Genomic DNA, 17,500 nt, shown 5'->3' on the forward strand with positions numbered 1-17,500 from the left:
ACATCTTAAAGTTTTAGACAACCCTTAACAATGAGTGAATTCATCTGTAATAAAACATGAAATTAAATACAAGGAGTGTAGGAGAAGCAGCACATGAGTCCCCAATGTCAAGCATGGGTTAGAGGGCTCCTCTGGACTGTGCTGAAGGGTAATGTGACAGTTCTTAGGCGTCATGGAGGGAGCTCTGTCTTGGAGTGCAGGACTAGACAGCCAACATAAGCACCTGACCTCACTAATGTTTATTATATGAATGATTACCTACAGCCATCTTCACACCTGTTTTTACAAGTTCCTCCAGCAGGCTGCTCCACTCCTCTCGGAAGAGGTTAGCTCCGGTCAGACTGCCATCTCCTCCGATCACACACAGGTTTGTGATCCCGAGTCGAACCAGATTCAGAGCAGCTTGCAGGCGGCCTTCTTGAGTCCGGAACTCCTTACAGCGGGCGCTACCGATCACTGTACCACCCTACACACACACACACACAACATACATACAGAGCTTGGATCTTTGTGAGAGAGGAGAAGATCAAGCTCCATCTAAGCACTCCATCGGAACGATACACAGTGGGTTTGAAAGGATGTGGAGCTGGAGAGTAGAACCCCACACCTTAAAAGACATGGTGCTTAATTCTGTGTTCCCCACAATCGTAGATGTTCCCACTGAGAGTTTACATTGAATAAAACAGAAGCTGAAAGGAAACCAAAACTGGACTCAGTAAACATTATCCAGTGGTTGAGACTTCAGATGCTCAAAAAATGAATGATGTAAAATTTTGAATGAAAAACGTATTAAAAATTAAATAGGTTTTAAAATGATGTTTACCTAGTGTTTAAAATGCTTCTGCAGTTCCTGCTGTAGATGATCATAGCTGATTAATATGTGCCATGTTTTATATATATATCCATCCATCCATCCATTATCTGTAACCCTTATCCAATTTAGGGTTGCGGTGGGTCCAGAGCCTACCTGGAATCATTGGGCGCAAGGCGGGAATACACCCTGGAGGGGGCGCCAGTCCTTCACAGGGCAACACAGACACACACATTCACTCACACACTCACACCTACGGACACTTTCGAGTCGCCAATCCACCTGCAACGTGTGTTTTTGGACTGTGGGAGGAAACTGGAGCACCCGGAGGAAACCCACGCAGACACGGGGAGAACACACCAACTCCTCACAGACAGTCACCCGGAGCGGGAATCGAACCCACAACCTCCAGGCCCCTGGAGCTGTGTGACTGCGACACTACCTGCTGCATCACCGTGCCGCCTTTATATATATATATATATATATATATATATATATATATAATTTTATTTATTTGTTTATTATCAGATTGGTTTTCTCTGCCCATAAATGACTCTTCTCCAGTCTTAAATACGACGCCTTCCTACTGCATTGTCAGCTACTCCACTAGACTCAGCTTTTTGGATTTTCCACTAATAATATCCGGTGCCTGGTATGTGCAACTGATTACTTTTTTAGTCTTTCCTCGCTCTTGGTTCCAGTAAACCTAGCAGAGCACTGATTGGCCAGAGAGTCACTGTCATTCACAAGGAAAAGCAGACATCCAGCACAAACTCACCAAGCTACAGCAGCCATCACGTTTACTCATAAAATTACACTGTGGTCTTTAGAGGTTTACATGCTCCTTGGATCGGTGGCCAATGAAAGAAACTGAAAGAGGGGTGGACACTGGAACAAGGATTGAAAAGACTAGGGGGAGGAGCCATGTTCTGTCCAAAAAAACAACAACATGCAAATACACGATGAGTAAACAATGCTTGATGTTGCCGCTGGCGTTGTTTAATTTCCGATGCCTGTGAAAAAGGGGGTGAAGAAGAAGAGGGTGGAGGACAAAATATGCTTCACCTAAAACATGAGGCCAACTCACCACTTCTTCTCTAACTGCCACTAATATAACAACAGTGAACAGCTTAACACACTGGAGGAGATTGCAAACTGCACATATCTGTCACATCAGCTTACAGACATCTTGCTAGCATTGTGGGGAAAAAGTGGGGGGCAGGGGTTGAAAATTAGTTGAACTCTATAGGACTCCCAGCCTTTACTGAGTGAGGATTGGAGATTCCTACTCTATTGGGAGCCCCTTCATATCACATTTTAATCTAATCTGAATTTAGCACTGACCAGTTGTAGCATGCTGGACACACTCTCCCATGTGGCCTCCTTGATGTTATCACCTCCATCCACCATGCCCTGATAACCCTGCACAGAATAATAATAATAATTAAAATTATAATAATAAAACACTTTAAAGAAATCTTAATTAACAAGGAGTTCATTTTAAACATGTAAAGAAGCAGCAGTTAATTTTGAAAGCTCATAAAGACATAGTTAACTTCATTAATGTCAGGGTCTGTGCTGATATACAGATTTATTTTTTTATATAATTTATTATATCATCATACAAAAATGGTGAAATACAGCTCTGAGATTTATCATACCTCATGAATAAAATAAACTTTAGCTCCAACGTAAATCCCCATCCTCACCACAGCCCTCACTGCTGCATTCATTCCTGCAGAGAGAGAGAGAGAGAGAGAGAGAGAGAGAGAGAGAGAGAGAGAGAGAGAGAGAGAGAGAATTAATTTTTGTGTTTTACAAATATTGTTCCACATTAAAGCAACACTAGGTAGTATTTTTACCTTAAAAATACAGCTTCAAAATCATTGTGATGTTTCACTTTGTTGTAACAGGCAGAACAGTGGCTCTATTGTTTCTACTTCTGGCTCAGCACTGCAGAAACTGCACTATGTAACTTTTAAAGAAGGATAGGAAACCACTCCCCAGTCCTTGATTTCAGGACAGTGCTATAAATGTGAATTAAAATCTGCAACTGTAGGGGCAGCCTTTAAAATGCTGCAGTAGTTACATCCTTAGTCCAAGGCACTAGAATGTAACTGCTGCCCCATTTAAGGTGGAATGGAAAAACTGTTTTAGCCAAGAAATTAAAATATGGCCACCACGGTGGTGCTGAGCTGAGTGCTGTTGTGACGAAATGTGGCATGGCAGGATGCTGCACTGCTACTTGACTCTCCTCACGTCCACACTGCTCCAGTGAGTGTGCACTATACACACACACACACACACACACACAGCTACAAACTAAATCTCAGAGGATTTCAGCTCTAACAGCTGCTTCAAACTCAAAGAGCAAAATCAAAGAGCAAAACCATAGATAATAGTGCTTATAGACGTCTGTATTCATACACTCTTATACAGTCTATGAGAAAAACACACTGCCTCGACCTGCAAATTCATCTCCAACACCCTCTACTTTACAAATTAATCCCTTCTTCCAGCCTTTCAGATATTAATCAGCCGCATTAGTGTTATCCTCTTCTGCTCTAAATGTTAATGTACAATTATAAAGTAGTGGGATGCCTCAGACCCCTAAAACATAGCATAAGTTTTTCAGTTGCAGGGGTCCGGTGGACTGGATTTGTGGTAGCACAGACCAGTGGCCAACAATGACAAACAATAAAGAACAACCTTTCTTTCTCTGAAGCTTTTTTTATTGCCTGTGACTTCATAGAAAACCAAATCATTTATACATACCCACACCTTCGGCCTACAGCAGCTTAGCCCCGCCCCCCACCGACTGATATTATAAGGAGTGTTTCAGCGGTCACGTTACAGGAGAGCCAATCAGAACAGAGCTCATTAAAAAATCAGTCTTAAGCACCAAATAATAAAAATTAGATTTCATGTTTTACATACATGAGACACACGAGTGTTAAAATATGCTCCTCAGAGAAAATATGCTCGCCTATTTTTCTTAAATACTTTCCACAATTTTCAAATCACTAATTTTGTTCTAAACACTGTGTGCACGTATTTTTTTATTTATTTATGTATTTATTAATTTATTTATTGTGGCCACAAGTTCTTTCCTGCACCCACTTTTTTCGACTTGTACACAATTTATTCCACTTGCACCCATTTTATTGACAAAAATATATATACTTGGAGAACCTCTTAAGAAATTAAGAAGACGTGCGCAAATTATTCCAAGAAAATTTAGTTTAATTAGCTAAAGTGGATAGCTGGACATAAATAAAAGGACATCTGTTGCACTGTTGGTTTTAATGAGAAATGAGCTGAATTCCCACTGATCTGTCGAGATATTTGTATTTAATTCAATGTGAATCTCCTCCCGGCTGCTCCGCTGTAGGGAAGCGGCGCTGAGCGGAGGTTATTCCGGTTAAAGTCGCACTCACCTTGGGCATCTCCACCGCTGGTCAACACTCCGATGGATTTCCCCGCTCCAGACAGATTCTCGAAGAACTTCTTAGAGTCCGGCATCGTTCACCTGAATCTCTCCCGGAGATACACCTGATAAAACACGAAAATATTTCTGCCTGATGCTAGAAAATGACAAGAACTCGAGACGCTTCTTATTGCGTTTATTTTGTATCTCACCCGTTTTTCGACAAGCCTCGCCCCCTGCGCGTGCATTGGCCAGTAAAAATGCACCGTTCATGAACGAGTCGGCTCTTTTGAATCGGTGCTTGTTGGCTCGTGGGAGTCGAATCTCAGATCGAAGAGTCGGTTGTTCATTTGATCTCAAATTTTTAACTAATGTTTGCACCTCATTTTTATTATATCACAATACTGTTGTATAAAATTGAAACGAATATATTTTCTATGTATATATCTTTATCTTAGTTTATGTTTATTTGAGAAATATTTTCTATATATACAGAATATATATTGTTGTTTTTATTATTGGTGCACACCACTGTCTTTTGAAGATTGTGAGTGTGCAGTTCCATGTGATAAGTGAAAGTGTGTCTGTGTATTTATCTGTTGATATATATATATATATATATATATAATTTTGTGGGGAGGGAAACAGGAAGTGCGACAGAATTGAAAGAATCATTTAGGAACCCAAGAAAAGGGTCGAGTATTCCTTGTGAGCCGAGTGAATTCCTTGAATGACTCGTTGAAAAGAGCCGGGAATGTGCGGACCAGCCAATCACAGCGAGGGAGCTGCGGCCTGACGTAAAACGGGTGGGAAAAATATCGTGCGAGAATTCAGGGCCCTTGGAATTTGAGTTACAGTCCCACCGACCAATAGGTTTGTAGATCACGTCTCCTGTTACCAAAATAGACGATTTACAGCCATACTCGGTTTATTGAGCGCTTGCATTGAGCGAATCTATTATCAATAATCAATATTTCACAGAATCTGAACATTATACACACAGAGGGGTGTTTTATTTACGTCAGAAAACTAAACGAAACAACAGACGTTTCAAGGTCAAGCTTGTTATTATAATATTAACATTTTCTAATGACTGAATTAAGCTGCTTAAACTGCATCCATTGTGGACACGGGTTGTAAATGACTGTTCTGGGAGCAGCTTCCCATGACACTAAGGTCACCAAGCCTAAGGCAAAGTGTAGCATTTCTGTGGCATAAAATCTTCCAACATTTGACTGAGTAGAGCAGTGGATCTGTGTTCCCAGGAGAGATGAAAATCGATCCAATACCTTTGGGACCCGTTTTGACCATCAGGCATCAATCAATAATGCTCTTGTGGATATAAGCAACCAAACATTTTGCAGCAATGTTCCAGTACCTAAAGGTTAAAGTGTGTGTTAGAGTTTGGTGTCAAAATGTCAAGCTTTATTCAGTTTGACAACTGACCATCCTGTTGGTGAATGTCTCTGGTCTCTGTGTGTGTGTTTGTGTGTATCAGGAATGAATCACCAGATGGTCCCCACAATGTAAATCGTTAGATCTTAAGGTGAAGACAGGTTTTAAGGCTGTGTTAAGCTTAGGGTTAATGTAAAGTCTCCTTAAAATGAATGGAAGTCTATGTAACGTCCCCCATCACAGCGTTAAGCTCGTAGAAAGTATGGACAAGGTAAGGGCAAGCCTCCACAAAATTACAAAAATAATGGCTGTCTATATAATGGTATGTATGCATGGACCCCTGCGTGTGTGAATATGAGAACAAGAGAACAGCAAGGAATAGGGTATTCATATTAAACTGAACCGTGATAATATTGCTGTGTCATTCTCAGTTGTGTGTGCGTGTGTGTGTGTGTGTGTGTGTATGAGACAGAGAGAGAGAGAGAGAGAGAGAGCAGCTGAATACTGGAGGGTGCACTCCTGCTGTCTTTTATGTTTACAGCCAAACCTTCCATCATAGCACCCACCGGGTGTCTAGGGAGAAAGAGAAAGAGAGAGAGAGGGGGGGGGGTTGTTTATATGGGATTAAATTACTCTAGTGTTTTTACGGCTTTCTGTTCTTGAGCATTGCAGCATCTCTGAAGATGACACAGGAATTACAGAAATTAATGCATAATCTCTATAGAAAATAATGAAATTAAATGGATGAAATAGGACATTCTGGAGCAGCATCAGAGGGATATAACACCCCCAAGCACTGGGCTGTGGATCAGTGGAACTGTGATCTCTGGAGAGATTTAGCTCAATCCAATTTCTGAGATGAGCTGAAGTGGTGTTGGTCCAAAACCAAAAAACAGTATCAGTACCTGACCTTAATAATGTTTATGTCACAGATCCTTACAGAAATATCTAAGTAAAATTTAGATTTTGTAATTGCAACAAAAAAAAAAGAACGTACTTCTTATAATTACTGTGCTTCGTTTCAGAAGAAATGTTGGTCAAACATTTGGACATGTAATACTTCCAGTACACATTGTCACTGTCAAATTATTAACATGTACCTCCCAAAACAGTATCTTTACCAGAGAAGGAAAAAACCTTCTTAACTTTCAATGGAACTGAATATAAAAAGATTTTGTTCCAGGTCATTTTGGAACATTTCTATTGGTTCATTCATCATGAATTTTTCACACAGAGTGAAGGACAGCTGCTGTGTTCAAAAATATCGAAATTACTACATTAACCACAGCACTCAAAACAGATATCCTCAAGACCGTGGGATTTGAAAATATCGCCCTCGTGTGGCTGCATTTAGATTTACACTAGCATTATACTGCCCTGATGTTTGTGCTACAACAGAAAAAGCATAAAAAAAACAGGGTCAAAAGCGGCATTTCTTTCAGTTATTTCTCATTTTAATGCGTCATATTTTCCAATCCTAGTTAGTGTTTATTTGTGTAAAGGTCTGTGTCCAAAGGCTTTCCCCCCCACACACGTCCTCTGGAGGTTACTATAGCAACGCCCCACAAACTCTACCATGGTCCGCAGTAAGTGTGCTTTCATTCACGTTTATTTTAGTAAATATATCTAAAATTATGCAGCATTTCATCGTTTATGAACATTTACTCTTTGCATGTAGTAACCGTCACCATTTATAGAGTTCACCTCATAGTTTAACCTTCATTCTTTGATCAGTTTTATACAATTTAACCTTATTACAACGTTATTGTGGTGGCCGGTGAGTTGAGTGTAGAGCAGTGTCTTAAAGCCACCCTCCTGTAAGAGGTTAAGGGCTGTTATTTTGTGTAAAGTGAAAGGGTTTGTGTAAATGAAGCAATTCATTGATAATTCTTTTCTGACGAGTTGTGCTATCGATATGCTTTACTTAGCGGTTCTGCGCATGCTCAGACTCAATTTTTAATGTTTTCATTATAAATGTCTTTAAACAATCTTAGTTTACGGAGATTAATTACTTAGCTAATCCAAAACTGTATATATTTTATCAAATAAATTATACTACTAATAATAATATTGATAAAACCGTAATTGCGTAATTGTTGTCATCTTAATTACGTTATCTTTACCCTCATACAGGGATTTAGGCTGTACACATTGGAATTGGAGTGTTTTCTAATATGGCGTTTAGCCTATCAAAATTTCCCACCTAATTTTTTTTATTTAGGAGGTTACACCTATAAAAGTACAGGATGGTAGCACATTTTGACAAGGCAGTGGTTTCAGTTAAACATTCTTGAACTGCAAAACCAAGCACCAGGTGCTGTTCCAGTTTGCTGTGGAACATCTTGAAGTAACTCTGGATCAGTCCCAAATGAAGAACTGCCATAACAAACCTCCATCCATCCATCCATTATCTGTAACCGCTTATCCAATTTTAGGGTCGCGGGGGGTCCAGAGCCTACCTGGAATCATTGGGCGCAAGGCGGGAATACACCCTGGAGGGGGCGCCAGTCCTTCACAGGGCAACACACACACACACATTCACTCACACACTCACACCTACGGACACTTTCGAGTCGCCAATCCACCTGCAACGTGTGTTTTTTGGACTGTGGGAGGAAACCGGAGCACCCGGAGGAAACCCACGCAGACACAGGGAGAACACACCACACTCCTCACAGACAGTGACCCGGAGGAAACCCACGCAGACACAGGGAGAACACACCACACTCTTCACAGACAGTCACCCGGAGGAAACCCACGCAGACACAGAGAGAACACACTACACTCCTCACAGACAGTCACCCGGAGGAAACCCACGCAGACACAGGGAGAACACACCACACTCCTCACAGACAGTCACCCGGAGCGGGAATCGAACCCACAACCTCCAGGTCCCTGGAGCTGTGTGACTGCGACACCTACCTGCTGAGCCACCGTGCTGCCCCATAACAAACCTGCTAAAAAAAAAGTTAATGCTTGCTCTTATAGAAAGGTGTCAGTACACAAAGTGCAGGGAAGCTTGCTGCACCTGGGGCTGCATGTCTGTGCTGAGTCCTTTACCCCCCTCATACATCAGTGAGCCTTGGGCACACATTGGGCACCTTTCGCCAAAAAGTTAACCTGTCTGTTAACCTCTGAATGGTGGGGCCACGGGGCCTGTCATTTTGTAGATGCTCTGACCTTCACAATACACCCCTTTTCAAAGTGGCTCAGAGCTTGCTGCATTATACATCCCATATATCCCAATCCTTCACTGGTGGCATCATAACCAAATGACCAGTGTTATTCAGTTTATGTGCATACTCTTCTCTTACTTTGTCATTTCACCTGTAAACAACCAAATCTCTCTGTCCAGTATCTGAAGATCTGATTCGGCGACGAGCTGAGCACAATAACGGCGAGATCTTCTCTCTGGAGGAGGTTTCTCTCCATCAGCAGGAGATCGAAAGAATAGAGCACATCGACAAGTGGTGCAGAGACCTGAGGATCCTCTATTTACAGAACAACCTCATCCCCAAAATAGGTAGTCTTATCATCACACACACACACACACACACACACACACGTTTTCATGCATTGTGGGCACATTACCTTGACTTAATTTAGTGGAGGCTTAACCAAAAGGGAGGGGGTGCGTAGCCTGTCCCTTGGGTGCCGAGGTGGTTGCCTGCACCTCTAGATGTGTGTGTGTGTGTATGGTTTCAATCAATTAATCAATCAACCCTCATTTTAACTCTGAGAGTGACCCTCCTCTAGCTGAGTAATTGCAGTTGACAGGGATTGAAAATAAATGTAAAAAAATATATATATTTATATATAATTATTAATATTAAATATTATGAATTATATAATAATATTAAATAGAAACAAAAGAATAAATTACAACGTCAGCTTATAATCAGACTTTGGTCCCCACAACATTATCTGGACCACACACACACACACACACACACACACACACACACACACACACACACACACACACACACACACACACACACACACACACACACACACACACACACACACACACAATCACAGAAAAATATGTGATTACTCTGGGATGGCACGGTGGCGCAGCAGGTAGTGTCACACAGCTCCAGGGACCTAGAGGTTGTGGGTTCAATTCCCGCTCCAGGTGGCTGTCTGTGAGGAGTTGGTGTGTTCTCCCCGTGTCCGCGTGGGTTTCCTCCGGGTGCTCCGGTTTCCTCCCACAGTCCAAAAACTCATGTCAGTAGGTTGATTGGTGACTCAAAATGAATGTGTCTGTGTTGTGCTGTGAAGGACTGGCGCCCCCTCCAGGGTGTATTCCTGCCTTGTGCCCAATGATTCCAGGTAAGCTCTGGACCCACTGTGACCCTGAATTGGATAAGCGCTTACAGATAATGAATGGATGGATGGTGATTGCTCTGATTAAGTTTACTGTCTTAAATGCCACTTTATTTCTCTTTCTGTAGAGAATGTTGGGAGACTGAAGAAGTTGGAGTATCTGAATCTGGCCTTGAACAACATTGAAGTGATTGAGAATTTGCACGGTAACATCATTCTCTAGTTAAACTTTCTCACGAAGTTCTTTAAAAAGTAATTTCCATTGACTATAAGTCAAAATTAACGTTTATTACCACGTTGATATAAAACGATAAACTCTGTGTGTGTGCGTGTGTGTGTTTTAACAGGTTGTGAGAGTCTACAGAAGTTGGACCTGACTGTGAATTTTGTGGGTTGTCTGAGCAGCGTGGAGTCTCTGAAACACAATGTTTTTCTGAGGGAGCTGTTCCTGGTGGGGAACCCCTGTTCAGAGTTCCAGGGTTACAGGGACTATGTAGTAGCCTCCCTCCCTCAGCTCCAGGTAATGGCCAGGAGTTTATAAAACATTCTCCAGTTCCAACACACCACATTAAATGGATTTTGTTTGGTTTCAGATCACTGCTTTAGCATGGTGGGAGGGGGTGTCAGTCCTTCACAGGGCAAAACACAAACACACACACACACACACACACTTTTGAGTCGCCAATCCACCTACCAACGTGTGTTTTTGGACTGTGGGAGGAAACCCACGCGGACACGGGGAGAACACACCACACTCCTCACAGACTGGAGTGGGAATCGAACCCACAACCTCCAGGTCCCTGTTGCTGTGTGACTGCGACACCTACCTGCTGCGCCACCGTGCTGCCCCCACCCCTAACAGTTGCATAATATTATAAATAAAGCATTTATGGTGCAGTTTACAGTGCTTTAAGTATATTATATATAATATTTTAATTTATATATGAATGAATATTAGTACAGTCAGAGCTGGTGCTCTATTCTCATTTCCAGTGTTTGGACGGCACATCGATTGGTCGAGCAGAACGTATCAGAGCTTTACAAAACCTTGATGAGCTCAGGAAGAGCATCTTACAGCAGGAGAGACAGTATCTGGAGAAGAGAGAGGAACAAAAGAAGACCGGGGACAATCTGGATCCAGATGATTTCCGCAGCAGGACGTGAGTACACTCTATAAGCAATGCATTAACCAATGATTATTTTGTCTTTAACTGCAGTGTGTATTTGTCACATCCTTTAGCTCATTCTCTGTGGAAGACAAGGAAAATAAAGAGCATGTGTCCTTCACAAATCTGGACCTCAAGCAGGACCAGAACCCAGACATAAACAAACACACAGAAGACCAAGACAGAGAATTCTGGGAAAAGCCATGTGCCTTCAGCCCAGAGTCGAGACTGGAGGCACATCGCCATCTAGAGGAAAAGAGGAGAATGAAAGAGGGACAAAGGTAGAGAAAACTGCATTTTCATTCATTTCATTTATTGATTTTTTTGACATGGACAACACAGCAGCATTGGAACTGTAACCTACAATTACACACAGGAGCCAGATGCACTGTATATAGTGTTTATAGCAAAATGCTAATATTCAACACCTGTTCATAGGAGGATTTAAAAATGTTATACATGAAAGCAATGTTTTACTTTTAACCACAATTTAATACCTCTATTTAAAAATATATATAATTTTTCCTGAAAAGTAAATTAATTCAGACTGATCTCTGACGTTTACACAGAACTGCTCCTATAATCATCTGCCGTGTTTAGACTTGAACTCTGTAGCTACCCCTGCTTCACACTCACCTTATTCCTCCCACTGTGATCACTCCCTGTGTTCTAGCAACAAGGCTAACACAACGTCAGTGTTAATTAAGGGGAATGGTTAATTATGAGAAACCCTGCAGTGTCCTGATGACCTCACCTTCTTTAATGAGGACAGGGAGGGCTAATTACACACACACACACACACACACACATACATACACACACACACACACACACACACACACACACATACATACACACACACACACACACACACACACACACACACATACATACACACACATCTGAAAATGTGGCCTAGAATAAATGACTCAAACATCAATCCCAGAAATACCTCTTGGGCACAAATGCATGGTGTTTGTCCAAATTTGTGTGTTTGTGTTTGTGTGTGTGTGTGTGTGTGTTTGTGTTTGTGTGTGTGTGTGTGTGTGTGTGTGTGTGTGTGTTTGGGTGGGTGAGAGGGAGCTAGAGTGTTCTGAGATAAATGTCTTGTTGATTTTTAAAAATGCTGAAATATCTTAATTAAAAGTCAGTTTGAAAAAGTCCCTACACTTGCACGTCTTGCACTGACACAGTATCCAGTGATGTTAACGCCAGTATTATTATTTATATTTTATATATTGTCGCATGTTATAAGAATGTTTTAAGGCAAATGCATCTGGAGGGTAAACCACTTTGGGGGGAAACAGCAGAAGACTGAACAAAACTCATGAGGCTCTTAAACATATCAAACGTATTTCCTTAACTTGGCCACCAGGTGGAGGCACTTCTCTGTAACTGGGCACAGAACACATCTCCACAGAAATTTCCTTCAAATTAAGTCTGACTGCATTTGAGAACCGGTCACCATGCTGAGTCCTAAAGGTGGTCTGGAGGTGTAAAAAGCCCTGCATCACTCATCCCCCCAGCACTGGGCTGTGGAGAAGTGGAACTGCGCTCCCTGGAGTCCCTGACCTCTCTCTTGTGGCTAATTCCTAAATCCTCAGCAATATTCCATTACCTACTACAAAAGGCTTCCAAGAAGAGTGCAATCTGTTCCTACAGCAGAGAGGAACAAACCCCTCATTAATATGTTGCATTGCAGAGGAAATATTGCATGAGCAGGTGTCAACAAACCTTTGGTCACTCTCATTGTGTTTTGTAGAGACATGAAGACGGAAACTAAGGCCCCCAGGACTTTAATCACTGCTGAAGGAAAAGTACTGAACGTCAATGAGGCTAAGTATGTGCGCACACACACACACACACACACACACACACACACACAAACACACAAATAAAAATACATATGTAAATAACAGTATTTACTGTACACAGTTTGTAATGTTATTTACTTTATTTATATTATTTCCCTTTTAGACTGGACTTTAATGTTACTGAAGATGAAGATAACAACTGTGTGCTTTTGGATCTACATGTGTACAGGTATACACACACACACACACACTCAAACTCAAAAATTATTTATTGTCTGTAACCTGCTTATCCAGTTCAGGATCACAGTGGGACAATCCTCACAGACAGTCACCCGGAGGAAACCCACGCAGACACAGGGAGAACACACCACACTCCTCACAGACAGTCACCCGGAGGAAACCCACGCAGACACAGGGAGAACACACCACACTCCTCACAGACAGTCACCCGGAGGAAACCCACGCAGACACAGGGAGAACACACCACACTCCTCACAGACAGTCACCCGGAGGAAACCCACGCAGACACAGGGAGAACACACCACACTCCTCACAGACAGTCACCCGGAGGAAACCCACGCAGACACAGGGAGAACACACCACACTCCTCACAGACAGTCACCCAGAGGAAACCCACGCAGACACAGGGAGAACACACCACACTCCTCACAGACAGTCACCCGGAGGAAACCCACGCAGACACAGGGAGAACACACCACACTCCTCACAGACAGTCATCCGGAGGAAACCCACGCAGACACAGGGAGAACACACCACACTCCTCACAGACAGTCACCCAGAGGAAACCCACGCAGACACAGGGAGAACACAACACACTCCTCACAGACAGTCACCCAGAGGAAACCCACGCAGACACAGGGAGAACACACCACACTCTTCACAGACAGTCACCCGGAGGAAACCCACGCAGACACAGGGAGAACACACCACACTCCTCACAGACAGTCACCCGGAGGAAACCCACGCAGACACAGGGAGAACACACCACACTCCTCACAGACAGTCATCCGGAGGAAACCCACGCAGACACAGGGAGAACACACCACACTCCTCACAGACAGTCACCCAGAGGAAACCCACGCAGACACAGGGAGAACACACCACACTCCTCACAGACAGTCACCCGGAGGAAACCCACGCAGACACAGGGAGAACACACCACACTCCTCACAGACAGTCATCCGGAGGAAACCCACGCAGACACAGGGAGAACACACCACACTCCTCACAGACAGTCACCCAGAGGAAACCCACGCAGACACAGGGAGAACACACCACACTCTTCACAGACAGTCACCCGGAAGAAAACCACGCAGACACAGGGAGAACACACCAAACTCCTCACAGACAATCACCCAGAGGAAACCCACGCAGACACAGAGAGAACACACCACACTCCTCACAGACAGTCACCCGGAGGAAACCCACGCAGACACAGGGAGAACACTACTTGCTGCGCCACCACGCCACCCCTTCAAACAATATATTTCTTACAAATAATAATAAATACATGTGATAGTTCATTATCTAAAATAAATGATCAGTTTAACTGTCTGGAAGTGAGTAAGGTGTCCCAGCCTTAGACAGTAGACACGTGGAAGTGTGTTCTCTGGAGTGATGGCGCTCCATCCAATACCTTTGGGACAAGAAGTGTTGTGACTCAGAAGTGTTTGTCCCACGTTGGACAGGATACAGTTATAAGCAGTGAGTTAATTTGATTTGTAAGTTACCTTTACTACTTACAGATTAACGCTAATTTCCACTGGTGTCCCTATGGGATCTGCATGTTATGTTAGTGCACACTAGAAGGGATGTACATGAATATTTTATTTACAGCAGTTTACCAATTTCTTGAATCGATATCTGTCAAAAATCAATATTTTGGCAGCACCAACAAGACAGCAGGTCACTTGAGAATGACCATCAATGCCTCAGTCCTGTGTGGTTATGGATAATAATATGGTACTGGTATGTGACTGTAGGTATTTGGACACGTCTCTGCTGGATGTGGACATTCAACCTACGTACGTCAGAGTGACCATCAAAGGAAAGGTGCAACATTTTCACACTTTTTTGTATGTTCACTAATTCATCCTCTCCCTGCTCTCTCCATCTTTTCTCTCTTTCTTTTAACGCGGGCGTCTCAAAGTGCCTTCTGAGTGAATTAATAGGATACTTCCATTTATTTATTAATTCTTAAGTCCACAAAAGCAAGTTTAACCAGATTTTAAAATAATACATTTGTCCATAAAATGTAAATATGTGGCATTTTTTTCAAATTAATGGTTTATTATTTATAAAAAGATCTCTCTGCTATAATTGCACACGTTTCCTCTGGAAAAAAATAAGCCACCACTGTTTGGACACCACAGTATTTATGGACATGACTTGTATTTTGTAAACTCAGATTGGACAGTGTGATGGATGGAGCTGTAGGTCACTTCTCAAATGACACAAGTTTGATTTCTAAATTAGACGAGTGTGTGTGTGTTTGTGTGTAAATCACCGTCACAGTGACCCTTCAGAGTTCAAGGTCTATTAAGATGCAACACACACACACACACACACACACACACACACACACACACACACACACACACACCTGGACAATACACAAGGGTGCAATAATTTAGGAGAGAGAGGGCAGAATTGCAGAAAAGGACTTGATTAAACAGCCCCAGAACTGACCTGTGTGTGACCCTCACAAAGCCCAAACAAATTGACAAAGCCTCCAAATTATTTCATTTCTGATCATTTTTTGACAGTTGTGCTTTTGTGTTTTCTGTTTAAAGCCGTGTTCACTCTGGCATATGTGTTTCTGTAAAACGAACCGTTGATTTAATAAAAAAAATGTCATGACAGATGATGGACACGAACACAAGACAATGATTGAAAATTACGATCCTTGTCCATTAATAAAACAGAGTTGAACTTTGGAAAGAGTGCACACTGACACAGCGGTGCAACAGCCAATAGGAGACAGTGTATAAACTGTCATAGACATGGGCATAGACAAGCAATATATAACAGTACATCGTTGCTGTGCCCTCCCTAGTCTTTGACTTTGAAGGAATACGTGTTCTGCATGTTAACTGTGGTAAGAATTTTTTGTAAATGCAACTAAAGACAACTAAAACCTAAATAATTTCCCAGTAACCGGTAACTTATAGCAATAAAAAGTTAGTTAATAAAAGTTCAGTGCCATGCACTGGTCAAAATACCACAGGACTAATCACCACAGTTCTGTTCTCTGTCTTAACAATCCGTTTCAGAATGACTCATTTGTGTTCCTGTTCCTTTAAATGTCAGTTTACTTCAAGCCAAATGCAGAAGCATGAGACGTGAATGAGCGGAAACACTCATTTTTTAGTCATTTTGCTTGGTTCTCTCTGTTTTCTCTTCTTCTCTTCAGCATTTTTGCTCATTACTCTTACTCCTTGCCTGTGCGCTCTTTCACATGGGTTGGTTCAGTTCTAAAGTCTCTGCATTTAAAGGCAGCGTATATGAATGCAGAGAACTGCAGTTTCTCTGGTTTGTTTACGTTCAGAAGCCCTGCGTCTTTTAAGATTTGTTGGTGTCTGAAGTGTAAATTGTCTAAGTGTTTGAATTCCCACAGAAACTCATGTGTAACTCGTGCTGTTTAGTTTTGTAGCACTTTCACTCTGCGTTTACTTTCATGCAGTTAGTGCTCTCCTGAATTTAGAGTCAGTTCCAAACTAAATAATCTGAAACAGCAAAAATATATATACAAAAGCAATATTAACCACTTATGGAGCAGGAATAAAGCAATATCCACATCTCTTTTTCATGATTTGTAACATTTGGAGGTCTCCTTACTGTTTCTTATCCGCGAGAAGAGAGGAAGAGAGGAAGAGTAGCATGTCTGACAGAGCCACTTTGTTTTATTACTCGTTTACTGACACCAAGGCTTAATTAACACATTAGACCAGTTCCCAACGAGCAAACAGACTGGAGAGGAGCAAACGCTGAGGAAATATCTGATATCTGATGAATTTTATAAAATGTACATGTCCAAAAAATACATTTTTCATAATATATCACTTAAGGGTTCCAAATGAAAGGACTGTGCTTAATATGCTCATAGAGTGCACAGTTTTTGGAAAATATCTTCTCATTATAACTGTGTGTGTGTGTGTGTGTGTGTTTGAAGGTGTTCCAGTTAGTTTTACCTGCTGAGGTGAAGCCTGACAGTAGCACAGCCAAGAGATCTCAAACCACTGGCCATCTGCTCCTCACCATGCCCCAGGTATGGCTGGAAAATTAATCTGGTAACTGACTTGAATATATTGTAAAATGTTTCTGCTGTATCACAGCAACTAAATACACCTAACATAGTGGCTACTACTTTAATAAACTACTATAACCTTCCTGTTGTCATGTACAGAACCACTCATCAATGCTTGTGGGTGTGTACAGTGAGGGGAACTCTAGTGCATCTCGATTATTCATCTGAGGCATTGTCAGATACGTTTAATTTCTGAGATGTATCTTATTTCTGTAAAACGTGGTCAGTGTG

At 42.1% G+C, this 17,500-nt stretch overlaps 2 protein-coding genes across 2 annotated transcripts in view; one reads left to right on the forward strand and one right to left on the reverse strand.

The window, feature by feature from the left end:
- The window catches only part of LOC136675994 (ATP-dependent 6-phosphofructokinase, platelet type-like), a 17,676-nt gene extending 13,259 nt beyond the window's left edge, over window positions 1-4,417 (reverse strand). Inside the window, exons 1-4 of the mRNA XM_066652836.1 lie at window positions 4,249-4,417; window positions 2,473-2,546; window positions 2,156-2,233; window positions 277-466 (exon numbers count right to left, since the gene is read on the reverse strand). Of these exons, the coding sequence (XP_066508933.1) occupies window positions 277-466; window positions 2,156-2,233; window positions 2,473-2,546; window positions 4,249-4,333 (427 nt within the window). The 5' untranslated portion in view covers window positions 4,334-4,417. The remainder of the gene's footprint in view (window positions 1-276; window positions 467-2,155; window positions 2,234-2,472; window positions 2,547-4,248) is intronic.
- A 2,781-nt stretch (window positions 4,418-7,198) lies between these two features.
- LOC136675995 (dynein axonemal assembly factor 11-like) overlaps window positions 7,199-17,500 on the forward strand; it is a 16,650-nt gene continuing 6,348 nt past the window's right edge. The window contains exons 1-10 of the mRNA XM_066652837.1: window positions 7,199-7,219; window positions 8,989-9,156; window positions 10,091-10,168; window positions 10,310-10,482; window positions 10,956-11,122; window positions 11,203-11,409; window positions 12,891-12,968; window positions 13,106-13,171; window positions 14,946-15,015; window positions 17,135-17,230. Of these exons, the coding sequence (XP_066508934.1) occupies window positions 7,210-7,219; window positions 8,989-9,156; window positions 10,091-10,168; window positions 10,310-10,482; window positions 10,956-11,122; window positions 11,203-11,409; window positions 12,891-12,968; window positions 13,106-13,171; window positions 14,946-15,015; window positions 17,135-17,230 (1,113 nt within the window). The 5' untranslated portion in view covers window positions 7,199-7,209. The remainder of the gene's footprint in view (window positions 7,220-8,988; window positions 9,157-10,090; window positions 10,169-10,309; window positions 10,483-10,955; window positions 11,123-11,202; window positions 11,410-12,890; window positions 12,969-13,105; window positions 13,172-14,945; window positions 15,016-17,134; window positions 17,231-17,500) is intronic.

Source organism: Hoplias malabaricus, chromosome X1 (assembly GCF_029633855.1).
Source record: "Hoplias malabaricus isolate fHopMal1 chromosome X1, fHopMal1.hap1, whole genome shotgun sequence".
NCBI lineage: Eukaryota > Metazoa > Chordata > Actinopteri > Characiformes > Erythrinidae > Hoplias > Hoplias malabaricus.